At 38.4% G+C, this 14385-nt stretch overlaps 1 protein-coding gene across 1 annotated transcript in view; it reads right to left on the reverse strand.

The window, feature by feature from the left end:
- The window catches only part of cep120 (centrosomal protein 120), a 45094-nt gene extending 31973 nt beyond the window's left edge, over positions 1-13121 (reverse strand). The window contains exons 1-8 of the mRNA XM_087264107.1: positions 12965-13121; positions 7406-7562; positions 6293-6407; positions 5596-5731; positions 4754-4902; positions 4028-4225; positions 841-1065; positions 337-667 (exon numbers count right to left, since the gene is read on the reverse strand). Of these exons, the coding sequence (XP_087120233.1) occupies positions 337-667; positions 841-1065; positions 4028-4225; positions 4754-4902; positions 5596-5731; positions 6293-6407; positions 7406-7562; positions 12965-13013 (1360 nt within the window). The 5' untranslated portion in view covers positions 13014-13121. The remainder of the gene's footprint in view (positions 1-336; positions 668-840; positions 1066-4027; positions 4226-4753; positions 4903-5595; positions 5732-6292; positions 6408-7405; positions 7563-12964) is intronic.
- Positions 13122-14385: the final 1264 nt, after the last annotated feature.

Genomic DNA, 14385 nt, shown 5'->3' on the forward strand with positions numbered 1-14385 from the left:
GAAGGACATCCGCTGCATAAAACATATGTTGGAATAATTCATATGTTGGCGGTTCATTCCGCTGTGGTGATCCCTGATGAATAAAGGGACTAAGCCGAAAAGAAAATGAAGGAAACTGAGTAACAAAAGGGGAAACGCTTCGAGATTTATAAATCAATACATTAAGTATTTTTATTATCACTCCTGTTAAATAATAATGTTAGTGTTTTTTTGCAGCTTGGGTCAATTTCCTAATGCTGAGTAATACTGAGTGATGTAATGATAAAAACTTCAGCAATAAATCAAAGAAAAAAAGATCTGAAACCATCATAAAGCAAATAAACACTTAACACTTGCCATGTGTTGTGGGCGGAGCCAGCCTGTCATCTGATATGGGTGGAGCCAGTCTTTCATGTGTTGAGGGCAGGGAATGTCTGTCATGCAATGTGGGCGAGGCCTGCCGGTGATGGGCTGTGGGCGGGGCCTGTGTGACATCACCTGACAGACTCTCGGCTTCGCTCTCAGAGTGCCGTTGTTCAGGTGAAGTGTGTGGAGACCTGTGAGGAGGATCTGGAGATCTGCTGAGCGCTGACGGGCTCCGCAGGGAAACACACTCCTCCTGACGGCCGGCTGGAACACGGCCTTTCTTCACTGGAGTTTTAAGGCCATTCTCAGTGGGCATGTCTAGCTGTTTACACAAAGATCCTTGTTAAAAACACTGAAGGCTGTCCACAGAATTACATCCCATAGACAACTAGATCAGGAACGCAACAGATTAAACAAATTATCAACAGACATTAGGCAATACATATTAAAAAGCAGCGTTTTTAAAATAAATGCACATGTAAAACTCAAGCACACCTGATTATTGACGTCTTCAGGTCTCAGTGTTACTGAAATGCCCACTGTGGGTTGCAGCTCTGCCGGGACCGTCTGCAGGCTGGGTTTGGAGCGGTTCGGAGGCTGCAGGATGAACGCGCCCTCAATAGTGCACGAGTGTTTGTTCAGATCAGAACTGCTCTTTATTAAACCCGCCAGACTGATGTCAGTGCTGCCCAGAGACTGATTTCCACAGCAGAGATGAATCTGAGTGTGAGAGACAAGCAACATCACATTCTGTACCTCACAGCTGTCAAACTCAGTTCCAAAAGGGTCGCAGCTCTGCACAGTTAAGTTCCAACCCTAATAAAACACACCTGAATTAACTAACTGAGTCCTTCAGGCTTGTTTGAAACCTACAGGTAAGTGTGTTGGAGCAGGGTTGGAGCTAAACTGTGCAGGGCTTCGGCCCTCCAGGAATTGAGTTTGACACCCCTGCTGTACATACAGTTGAAGTCAGAATTATTCGCCCCCCTTTGAATTTTTTTTTCTCTTTTAAATATTTCCCAAATGATGTTTAACAGAGCGATGAAATCTTCACAGTATGTCTGATAATATTTTTCCTTCTGGAGAAAGTCTTATTTGTTTTATTTCAGCAAGATAAAAGCAGTTTTTAATTTTTTAAACACCATTTAAGGTCAATATTATTAGCCTCTTTAAGCTGTTTTTTTCCGATAGTCTCCAGAACAAACCATCATTATACAATAACTTGCCTAATTACCCTAACCTGCCTATTTACCCTAATTACCCTAGTGAAGCCTTTAAATGTCACTTTAAGCTGTATAGAAGTGTCTTGAAGAATATCTAGTCTAATATTATTTACTGTCATCATGACAAAGAGGAAATAAATCAGTTATTAGAGATGAGTTTTTAAAATTATTATGATTAGAAATGTGTTAAAGCAGTGGTTCTCAAACACAGAGGAATCTAATATGTCATATGTACATGCAACATATATTTCAAAATTTATAAAATGGATTCAAATGTGAATATTAGGACATATAGCCAATATTTATGGGGTCCAAGCAACATTTCCAGGTTTTGATGAACAGAATATTATAGATTAACACTTTACATTTAAAGTGTTCGACTCGCATTCGACCTCGGTTCCAGCTCGCATCTCAGCCTGCCTGTTGGATATTTCACACTGGATAAAAGATCATCATCTTCAGCTGAACCTCGCAAAAACGGAAATGCTTGTAGTTTCTGCCAACCCAACTCTACACCATAACTTTTCAATCCAGATGGATGGGGCAACCATTACTGCATCCAAAATGGTGAAAAGCCTTGGAGTAACGATTGATGACCAACTAAACTTCTCTGACCACATCTCTAGAACTGCTCGATCGTGCAGATTCACACTCTATAACATCAGAAAGATCCGACCCTTCTTATCTGAACATGCAGCTCAACTCCTTGTTCAAGCTCTTGTTCTCTCCAAACTGGATTACTGTAACTCTCTACTAGCTGGGCTTCCAGCTAACTCTATCAAGCCTCTTCAGCTGCTCCAGAACGCAGCAGCACGAGTGGTCTTCAATGAACCTAAACGAGCACATGTCACTCCGCTGCTAGTCCGTTTGCACTGGCTGCCAGTTGCTGCTCGCATCAAATTCAAAGCTCTGATGTTTGCTTACAAAGTGACTTCTGGCTTTGCTCCTTCTTATCTGCTCTCACTTCTGCAGATCTATGTGCCCTCCAGAAACTTGCGTTCTGTGAATGAACGTCACCTCGTGGTTCCATCCCAAAGAGGGAAGAAATCACTTTCCCGAACTCTCGCGTTCAATCTGCCCAGTTGGTGGAATGAACTCCCTAACTGCATCAGAACAGCAGAGTCACTCGCTGTCTTCAAGAAACCACTAAAAACTCAACTATTTAGTCTCCACTTCACTTCCTTATCTGCAATTGCCTCTCTGAATATCACACTAACTGTACCAAAAAAAAAAAAAAAAACTAATACTACTAATACTTCCCTTCTTAGACTTTACAGACCTGAAACTCGCCTACAGCACTTCTTCATTGTTGCTCTTATAGTTGTGTAAATTGCTTCCTTGTCCTCATTTGTAAGTCGCTTTGGATAAAAGCGTCTGCTAAATGACTAAATGTAAATGTAAATACAGGAGGTTTTTTTTTTTACTTTTTAAGAACAGTAGCCTACCATTTTTAATCAACTTTTAAAAGCACATTTTAATTTAAACATTGATATTTTATTTTGTTTGTTAGTTTTTTGCATAAGCACAGTACAGTGTTAATGTTCAAACTATTTATAATGTTTAAAGTGGCTGATACTAAAAATGTTCTTAATAATAGTAGTTAATCTGCCACATTTTTAAACTGTGCAGTGCTGTAGCTGCTTTACTCGGCCTACTACGCTACTGTACTTCAATACCGGTCATTATGGTGGTACTTGAAAGGACACTTTTTTTTTTGAGGTGGTACTTGATGAAAAAAAGTTTGAGAACCCCTGTGTTAAAGAAATCTGCTCTCCGTTAAACAGAAATTGGGGGGAAAAATTAACAGGGGGGTGAATAATTCTGACTTCTGATATATTTATCCTCATGTTCTGCTTGGGGTAAACAGCATCTTAAGCCTCACCTGTGTCGCTGCTTTGTTACGGTTAATGTAAACTTTATTGCACCCTTTTGGGGCGATTTGTTTTGCATTGCATTAGATTAACATATATATATATATATACACACCAAACCACACACTTCAGACAAACACCAAGCAACATTAATAGACTCAGACTCAACACTGACTCCTCCCATTAAATTCAGCAAATCAGTAGCACAAGGAACAAATGAGAATTTAAGTCTGTTGGTCCTTGCCAAAAAGAGCAAGTCGCAAGATCCTGAAGGAAGGGGTTGAAATCAATCAAAAAGAGGATGGGAGATGTCAGATGAAATCTGATGAGCTTTCTTTAATACCTGAATTTCATACAAATTGGATGACCCCGGCGCTCCCACCCCTGATACTTTACCGCAGGTGTTTAAAACCTTAGACAGTGAACTCTTCTGTTTTACTGTTAAAAAGTAAACCAACAAATCAGTAAAAATAAGCCTGATAAAACAGAACCATCAGATTCCTATCAATGTTAAACTTCACTAATTTGCTTTGACGCACTCTACATTGTAAAAGTGTTATATAGAGATGAAGATGAATGGAAGTTAACCTGTAGGCAGGGCTGCTGGCTGAAGAAGAGCCTCAACACTGGCTCAGAGCTGCGGATGCGGACCGACGCTCGCTCCGGCTCAAAGTTTGGACTCAGCAGGTTCTGGAACGGTTCACTGGTGACGTCGTTTCCCAGCAAAGTGTAGTAGAAGAAGAACTCGGAGCCCTCGCTGGACAGCTTAGCGGAGCTGGAGATCAGCTGCACACGCAGACGGTTGAACACAACATTAGAAGCCCTCCGGAGATTTTCTTTTTTTCAATTAATTGTATAATTCATTTGATAAAAACTATAGTTAAAATATTTTAAACGCTTATTTTTTATTTATTATTGGAATATATATACACATCAGAAGGAGGTATGTTTACACATATGAGGAATTTGTTCTCGTAACCGAAGTTTCCACAGTGCAACAGAATGACAGTGGCAGGACAAAGACAGATAATAGAGGAATAAAAATAAAATTATACAATTTGACTTTACTATATACAATATAGTAGCTTGACACCAGAGCTGTATAGGCTGTGTGTAAACCTATCGTGTTTGGTGGTAATAACGCATATCGTGTTTGCTGGTAAAGGCTTTTCACATTTTCACTTGGACTTTCTTTTTGATGATTTGTTTGTTTATCTTTATCAATCCCTTACCCAAAGCCAGCACATGAATCACCCCTAAAGCACTTTGAGTTTGAGTCCAGATTAAAATACAGTATGTTTGCAGCTCTTCTACCTGCTCCAGTTTGGTGGCAAACGCGACCGTCACCGACAGCACGAACATCTCAGCGCAGACGTCTGCAGGACCGATCTGATGAAAACCTTCCTCCTCATTCAGAACCGCTCTGAGTTTATCAGCGTCCAGCGGAAGCAGAGCTGGAGAACCTGAAGGATTACAGAGACATCAACAACACTATCCTCAAAACAACACTCACAACACGTCTATCAGCTTCAGCGCATTACACAGCATCTGGAATACTTGATTCTGATTGGTCAATCATGACATTGCATGGTATGTTCTTCCCAGATATATGGCTGAACGATCTAGGAAAAATCTGACATTGCGATATTTCGTTTTGCAACATTATAATTAACATTGACTTACAAGATTCATTTATTCATTTTCTTTTCGGTTCAGTCCCTTTATTGATCAGGGGTCGCCACAGCGGAACAAACCATGTGTTTTATGCAGTGGATGCCCTTCCAGCTGCAACCCATCACTGGGAAACACCCAAACTCTTCCATTCACACCCATACACTACGGGCAATTTAGCTTACCCAATTCCTCCTATAGCGCATGTGTTTGGACTGTGGGGGCAAGCGGAGCAGCCGTAGGAAACCCACACTAACATGGGGAAAACATGCAAACTCCACACAAAAACGCCACCTGACCCAGCCGAGGCTGTAATACAGTGACTGTTTTCTGCCGTTTATTATTCCCAGTCTTGTCTCCCGTAGGAAACTGAATAGGAAACAGAAGTTCTAAAACACAAACCCAGGCACGCTTCTTCACAGTAGAATAAGGTGAAGTAGAGCTGTACACCAACATAGCAGGACTGTTCTGATGTGGTCCTGTACCTGGTCTCGGTGGAGCTTTCTTGGCTTTGAAGGTTTCTGCTGTTTGTTTGTTGTCGTTCTCTAAGATCATGCCGATCAGCAGCGCGGGCTTCAGTTTGGTGTATTTACTGCTGAGCAGAGGATGCCATTTAGGAGCCTGAAAAACACAAATGAAATGATCGAATCAGTCAGAGCAGACAGAACATAAGCTTTAGGTACTAATAAACAACCAATATCTTAATAATAGGCAGGTAATACAATATTAGTTAATAGTGACAAATAGTACTTAAAGTTTGCATGAACCTAAAGATGCATAGGTTTTTTTTTCCCGTATTGTGACGCAGTTCCTAAAGAAACTAAATATTAAATAAGAAAACAGTGGGCGTGGCTTGTTTTTTTACTGTGAGCTGATTGGATGTAGTAAAGTTAATGGTAATAAGTCTTATTTATTGTAAAAAATCTGTTTGTGTGTGTGTGCTGCTTCTCCTTTTTACACAAGTAATATTTAAATAATAATGCATTATTCATGTTTTCTCATTACATTATTCATCAATTCATTTTTAAAAAATCCCTTTTGATATTTTTACAGTGAGAAATGTACTAAATAAATGAATTGAACACAATCTTAACTTAATACAAAATTAAATCATTTTGACCCATTTAGTGTTTTGTTGGCTCTTGCCACAAATATACCCCTGCAACATAAGATATTTCGGACCTGCTTGATCTCCTGCACTGATCTCAGGTCCAGGACGATGTATCCCACACTCTCTCTGGCAGACGTGCTGGAGTCCACGGCGTAGCACTGCAGTTTGATTGGTGTCCTCTGGAGTCTGAGGGAAACAGGACACTGAGCGACAGTGGAGGATTATGGGTAGCGACCGATGCTTTACAACCACTGCTTCATGAAACTTCGAAACCTTTATGAATCTTTTGTTTCAAATCCGTGGTTTAGAGTGCGTTTGAAATTGCCAAGATCAGGTGATCACAGTACATGAGCCTTCGTTACGTTTTTATTGTCAGGGCGATCAGTGTGTACCATAAAATCCAATAAAGCATGCGGGTCCACTCAGATCACCCCCGAGTGGCGAATCACTATACAGGTTTCATAGTTTTTACCTGATCTCAGCTCAGTTTTATGAGTTTGTAGATGCTTTTAAGACATTCGCAAAAGAAAAAGAACTAATAATAGTCAATAGTCTCTGTCTGGCCGGTTTAGCAGAGCCTACTGTGGAATAAACAGCATGTAAGCCTAAAAAGCTAACTATGCATACTCTAAATATGTTATAATATTAGATGATTTCCACTTCACTTCCTAATCTGCAATTGCCTCTTTGAATATCACACTAACTGTACAAAAAAAAAAAAAAAAAAAAAAAAACTACTAACACTTCCCTTCTTAGACTTTACAGACCTGAAACTTGCCTTTAGTACTTCTTCACTGTTGCTCTTAGTTGTGTAAATTGCTTCCTTGTCCTCATTTGTAAGTCGCTTTGGATAAAAGCGTCTGCTAAATGACTAAATGTAAATGTAAATGTAGATGATGAGATGAGTGTATTTATAGGTTATACTTTCAATTTAAAGTTTGCAATATACTTGAAAAAGTCATTTGTAATGCATGTTTTGCCTGCGATTTTGATGCATTTGCATGGATTTGACCACCAGGTGTCTAATGCACTTGCTGTTTTCGAACACTTGGAAATAGTGAATCATTTTGACAAGCAATTGGTTCAAAGCTACTAATTATGAGTAATTATGAGGGGTATGAGACAGACACACACACACACACACACACACACACACACACACATGCCCACACAAGCACACACACCTGTGCTGGTGAAGGGTCTTGCGGTCCAGCTCCCAGGCCAGCTCAGTGCAGAACTGAGGCTGTTCCTTGTGCTCCACGGGGTCTGTGGACAGAGTCTCTCCATCAAAACGAGCTTCCACCACCAGAGAGAGCCGCGGACTTCTGGGAAACTGACGACCTGAAGAAATACAACAAAGCGACTCAGTTTGAACATCAAAATAATACTCCGATTACTTTATTACACCTTATTGCGCCAGGTGTATGATAGGGGCCTAGAAGTGCAGATGACAGTGATAATCACATATAACCCCTCTCTGCAAAAAACAAAATAACATACAAATGGTTTAATATAAAAAAATAAACATTGAAAAAATAGAAAATTGGGAAGAATCAATGAATTGTGAACAACTGACTGCCATAGTGTAAATAATAAGTAATCAAGATGTAATCCATTAAAGTGACTGTATTCTGATCAGAGGTTTTTTTCTGATTATTATTATTATCTGATTACTTAACTTAGATTACACAATCCATTATTACACAGTTCAAAGTGGAATACATCTTTAACATTTCTCAATAAAAAAAAAAATTACTATAATGCATACCAAAAATGACCAGAATACAGACATTAAATGAGCTAACAGGAGATTCAGTGTCCAAAATTTTCTTTAGTAAAATTGATCTATTTGTTTTTGTGCCTTATCAGCAGCACTGGCTATATTTATGGAAATACTAAGTACACAATATATCATTTACAGATCATAACAGTTTCTAAATAGTCAATGTACAAAAAATAACATACAATAAACAACAACAATGCTAATAAAGTCATAGAAGTTACTTCAGTTTGACCAATAATAAATATTCAAAAATTCCTTTAAACATTGAATATCCTGAATAACAACGATCTCTAATATCACTTAAAAATGTACATTTTAACTAAATATGTTTTCTCGTCAGTTATATTTGGAGCAAAAATCATTTGCTGACATATTAAAATACTATTTAATAAAGTATTCTTCGTCACTTTCCTTTAAACCAGCAGATTTCAGACATTTGACAACAAGAAGACTTTCATTACTTCAAACACATACACATTGAGCATGATAGGTTCATATATATATATATATATATATATATATATATATATATATATATATATATATATATATATATATATATATATATATATATATATATATATATATATATCTCAATATAATAATGTAACAACTAGGGCTGGACCATATATCATTTGAGCATCGACATCACAATGTGTGTATCCAGAAGTCGCATCACAGGAGTATTTATTCATTCATTCATTCATTTTCTTGTCGGCTTAGTCCCTTTATTAATCCGGGGTCGCCACAGCGGAATGAACCGCCAACTTATCCAGCAAGTTTTTTATGCAGCGGATGCCCTTCCAGCCGCAACCCATCTCTGGGAAACATCCACACACACACACATTCACACACACACACACACACACACAAACTCATACACTACGGACAATTTAGCCTACCCAATTCATATGCTGTTTAAAACAAATGCTGGATAAGTTGGCGGTTCATTCCACTGTGGCGACCCCTGATTAATAAAGGGATTAAGCCAAAAAGAAAATAAATGAATGAACCATTATTTCATATTTTCGTAATGTCATATTTTTCCAATATCATATAGCCGTAATATTACAGTTTTTCTCAGTGGCTTTGGTGCATTTCTCACAACACTATTTACATGTATAAGTCTTACGTAAAAACGAATAGACGAATGATGTACGTGGTAACGGGGTGGGAAGATAGTAAGCTTGTGCTTCATCCCGCTTCATTTTCGGACCATGTCGAAATGTATTTTTTGTTAATGATATTTAATGTATGATATTTTTGCTCGAAAATAAATAAATCAAATCAAAGGAAGTGTATGTTTGTTGTAAATAAGGCTGTGTTTATTATTTTGCACAATGCTGTGAATAAATTAGAATTTTAAAGAGCAAATGCAGTAAACATGTGACACACACATTTTCAGTGTCTTGTACACAGATACCTCCCTAAATGCAGTGATGTCTGACTTTACTGTAGTCTTCAAATGGCTGTGCTAATAGTATATAGTGCTGTCTTGAGCATTTTCAGGAAGAGTCACCGAAATCTCATATTTTGGCGTTGGAAAAAATGTGGAGTATAATAACTGTCATAATGAAGACATGACAAAGCCTTTTGACTATCTTCATAAACAGATAGTTCATAACAATGGTGTCAGGACTCTTCATCTTGTTGACACTGACACTTTCATTGACATCAGTACTTGCTCTGAGGAATGAGCTATCCATTTTGAGCAGCTAGGCTTTGCAGTTTGAACTAATTGCCTTAAATGCATGAATTGTTGTGCAAATGTAAAAAGTGATGTGAGAAATGCACCAAAGCCACCGAGAAAAACTGTAGCATTATATTAATACATAGTACAGTTACCTTTTTTTCATTATAGTGAAGTTATTTCTCCTTTATGGCTCCTACACTCTGGAATAGCCTTCCTGATAACGTCCGAGGCTCTGACACACTCTCTCAGTTCAAAACTAGATTAAAGACCTATCTGTTTATTAAAGCATACACTCAGTGCATCACTTAGCGGGTTTCCACACAAGTTTCTACAGCTTGTTTATATACACTATGAACAGCAGCTACGCTAATTATTCTCTTTATTCTCCATTTCCACCTGGAGATGCTCATCCCGAGGCCCTCAGATTATGCGGAGTCACTAATTCGACCCAAGACCAGCGACGAGATGATCCCAAGGTGTCCATAATCCTGGACCAGGCCATATCCTGAGCTGCTGCTGCGCTGTTGGTCATGAGGGAGTGGAGAGCATGAGACTGATTCCTGTGATGCTCCAGGGAGTCTTTGCTGAGGCCAGCTTCCAGCCTCCACCGCTGAGACTGCAGCTCTGCACAAGACTTTGGCCAGCGGAGAAATTAAAATGGTCATGCCCAACTGAGTCTGGTTCCCTCTCCGCTGTCGCCACTGGCTTGCATGGTTCAGAATCTGAAAAGCTACTCATCGATGAATTTGCTCTTCAGTGTTTGAACTCTCAGTAATGATTAAACCACACTGAACTGAGCTAAACTGAACTGAACTTAAACACTAAAAACTGAACTACACTGATCCAGTTACTATGACCATTTAAGTGAAGCTGCTTTGACACAATCTACATTGTAAAAGCGCTGTACAAATAAAGCTGAATTTAATTGAATTATTCAAATCATTAAAAAACAGAAGTTGGTTTTATATTCGCACATTGGTTCATTTAGCAGTCTACACATTGTTTACCATGTTACTTTGGATATTTGATCGGAATGAGCATGCCAGTATGACTTGTTAACAACATTAATGTCAATGTCAATTTTATTTATATAGCACTATTAAACACAACCTAATGTTGACCAATGTGCTGAACAATAAATCACAAAGAACAAGTGTAAAATTATAGCTAAAACAAACAATTCTCACAAATAGTTAATATAGGTAAAAACAACCAAATCTCACTAATAGTTATTGTAGCTAAAAACAAACAATTCTCACTGATAAAATATCAAAAAGGTAAGTTTTCAACCTAGATTTAAAAACAGACAGTGATGATATAGACCTAATACAGAGGGGCAGAGCATTCCACAAAGTAGGAGCAGCTACTGTGAAAGCCCGCTCACCCCTGCATTTCAGCCTCCACTTTGGAATGTATAAAAGTCTCTGGTTTGATGACCGAAGAGACCGACCAGGCCAGGGCCGGATTAACCAATGGGCCTTATGGGCACGGGCCCAGGGGCCCATGCGCACTAGGGGCCCCTGCGAGGAGGGAGAAAAAAAGACAATTTCAGAGTGTCTTTTTTGGCTAATTGCAAATAGCGCATCTAGATGGAATAAGCTATAAGGGTTTTCGCCCATCGATGCCTGATTGATAGAGACAACATGAGTAAAGAGCAGTTAATCATTACAGCCGCAGTGGCGCACCTTGTAAGGCGCACAGTATCATCTTTTGACGCGTTAATCATAAACTTGGTTCGAATCCACCATCAGCTGAACTCGTGCTACGTTTTTTCTCCCCATTACATATCAGATTGGAAATATATTTATTTTTAACAGGAAGGAAACATTTTTTAAAAATAATGCAAATGTGATATAAAGTCACAAGTGTCTCGTGGGTATTTAATAAAGTTTAGCCTTATTATAGGCGCCTCCCTCTCTGCAAAAACTATATTGCTCAGACAACTGTATTTCCTCTGAGCAAAAAAAAAATCGCGATCACATATTAATATTATTATTATATTTAAACTGCCTTTTTTCGTTAACTAAACAGAATGCTGTAATTGGTCAAGCGCGGAAACGTCAGTTTTGTAATAACCCGCACTAAACTGAGCGGACTGTAGTGTAACGTTATATCTGTCATAGATCAAAAATAAGTGGACAAGTGGATTTAGCAAACTCGAGAGAAAGAGGAGAGGAGGCATCTTTATTGAGGCATTTTCCATACACACCATCTTTAAACAGACCCATGATCAGGAGAATGAGGGTACAGAAGAAGATGTTATGGTAACTTTAAATGATGAGAAGCTAGCATTATCCAGGCGGAGGAGGCTAACGGCAGCGCAGCGCAGACTGGATTCATCGTGTGAGAGACAGACTGAAAAGGAGAGAGAGAGAGAAAGGCCCAGAAGAGGAGAGAGACGGGAGAGAAGAGGTATAGTGTGTGTGATTTCGGATACTTTTAGGTTTATAATCAAGTCTTCATCACGAGAAGAGTAGAGAAAATACAGGGAGAGGAGGAGAGAGACAGTAAATCAGTGTTTGTATTTTATTAGTATTTTTATTCAATGCTTTAAAAAATAAGTTAAATCTTTGTAGACTATAAATACATATGTACTATATATCATTTATTTAAATGTGTGGGCAACAAATTATAGATTCATTTTATTTAAATATTCAACTATATAGGGGTGCGGCCAGGTAGGGGGCCTTACAAGACAATGTGCCCAGGGGCCCCTGGGTTCTTAATCCGGGCCTGGACCAGGCTGATGTTCAGTCAACAGGTCTGACAGGTAGGAAGGAGCTAAGCCATTTAGAGATTTAAAAACCAGGAGAATAATTTTAAAAGTGACACGATAGTGCACAGGCAACCAGTGCAAAGAGCGCAGAGAACACTGTCTAATTGACTGTGAACCATGCTGTACTTTGATAGTCATTTGCTGCTAATATGATTTCCCTAACTAGAATTTGCAAAGATTAATTTTCTGACATTAAGGAGAATATCTGAATATCCCAATATAACACCAACTTTACCTCTATCATTAAAATACAGCAACTTAACGTTACTGATGCTGTCAGTGAAGGGAGAAGTTAGGTCAGCACAGTATATTTTGGGACTCTTTTATTAGCAAAATATCTGTACGATACATATTATAATTAAGTTTTAGAATCACTGAGAGTGTCATAACTGTGCAAACACATCTGATGTAAACTCGCTGTCATTAATATGACACTGTATTCGCTTTGATTCAAATGTTTGGAGTCTTAAATCTCTAATTCTCACTCTTACCTTCAAGAATGGAGACGACGATCAGCAGCTGCTCTGACTTTGAGGCCATGTCATCATTTCTCTGCGTTATTTACTGAAGATCATGATGATTTGAGGATGCTGTTCTGCTTGTGTTTGTGTTTAGCGCGTCTGTTGTGTTTAAACGACGGTAACTGTCACTCGGTGGCACTTCCTCCGGAAATAACAGAGGCATGTGTTTGAGGCGCGCGCGCTCCCCCTGCAGGAAGGAAGAGCGCGCTACACGTCTCTCTTTAATCATACATCTATTGTTTTATAGAAAATAGACTGTAGCTGAGGAGAGTCACTGAATGTACTTTAATCAGAAGTATTAGCTTAAAGGCCAGGGATTTAGTCATTCTGCAGTGTTACCGTGAACTGCTTTGAATCGCTTTTGATATAGTTAACGTTACCATGGTAACGTTAACTGCCGCCAAAAATATGCTAAATACTAAGTGTTTGCTAATTTACAGCGAAAATATCACGGTATTCATTGAAATATAGACTACTTTAGTACTTTGAAAATCATTCATAGGCTACCATCAGACATCAAAATACCATCCCTGCTGAAAAATCCAGCTTAAACCAGCCTAGGCTGGTTGGCTGGTTTTAGCTGGTTGACCAGCCTGGTTTTAGAGGGGTTTTGGCCATTTTCAGGCTGGTTTCCAGCCATTTCTAGCCTGGTCTTAGCTGGTCAAAAACGTTTGAGAGTACATTTCATAACCATAACAAAACGTAAACATAACCAGGTGTAACCATAACATAACATACAAGTTTTAAAACAATAAAGCACAAGTTCGGCACCTTATTCTTTAAAACAAAAGTTCTATTAACGTAACTAAAAAATGTTTTGAGAATACTTTTCGAAACAATAACATAATGTAACCATAACCAGGCAAAACCATTACAGAATGTACAAGGTTTAAAACAAAAGCACACAAATATGGCACCTTATTCTCTGAACAAATGTTCTATTAACGTTGCTAGTAAAATGTTTGAGAGTACATATCGTAACTATAACCACGTGTAACTATAACAAAACTTAAAAATTTTAAAAGGAAAACGCACAAGTACGGCACCATAATCTCTGAACAAATTGTCTATTATAACTAAAAAAATGTTTTGAGATTACATTTCGTAACCATAACAAACCGTGCAAGTTTTAAAGAAAAATGCACAAGTACGGTACCTTATTCACTTAACAAATGTTCTATTAACGAACGTTACTAGAAAAACGTTTGAAAGTACATTCCATAATCATAACAAAACGTAAACATAACCAGGTGTAACCATAACATAACATACAAGTTTTAAAACAATAAAGCACAAGTTCGGCACCTTATTCTTTAAAACAAAAGTTCTATTAACGTAACTAAAAAACGTTTTGAGAATACATTTCGAAACAATAACATAATGTAACCATA

This window comes from Danio rerio, chromosome 8 (assembly GCF_052040795.2).
Source record: "Danio rerio strain M-AB ecotype USA chromosome 8, GRCz13ab, whole genome shotgun sequence".
Classification (NCBI taxonomy): domain Eukaryota; kingdom Metazoa; phylum Chordata; class Actinopteri; order Cypriniformes; family Danionidae; genus Danio; species Danio rerio.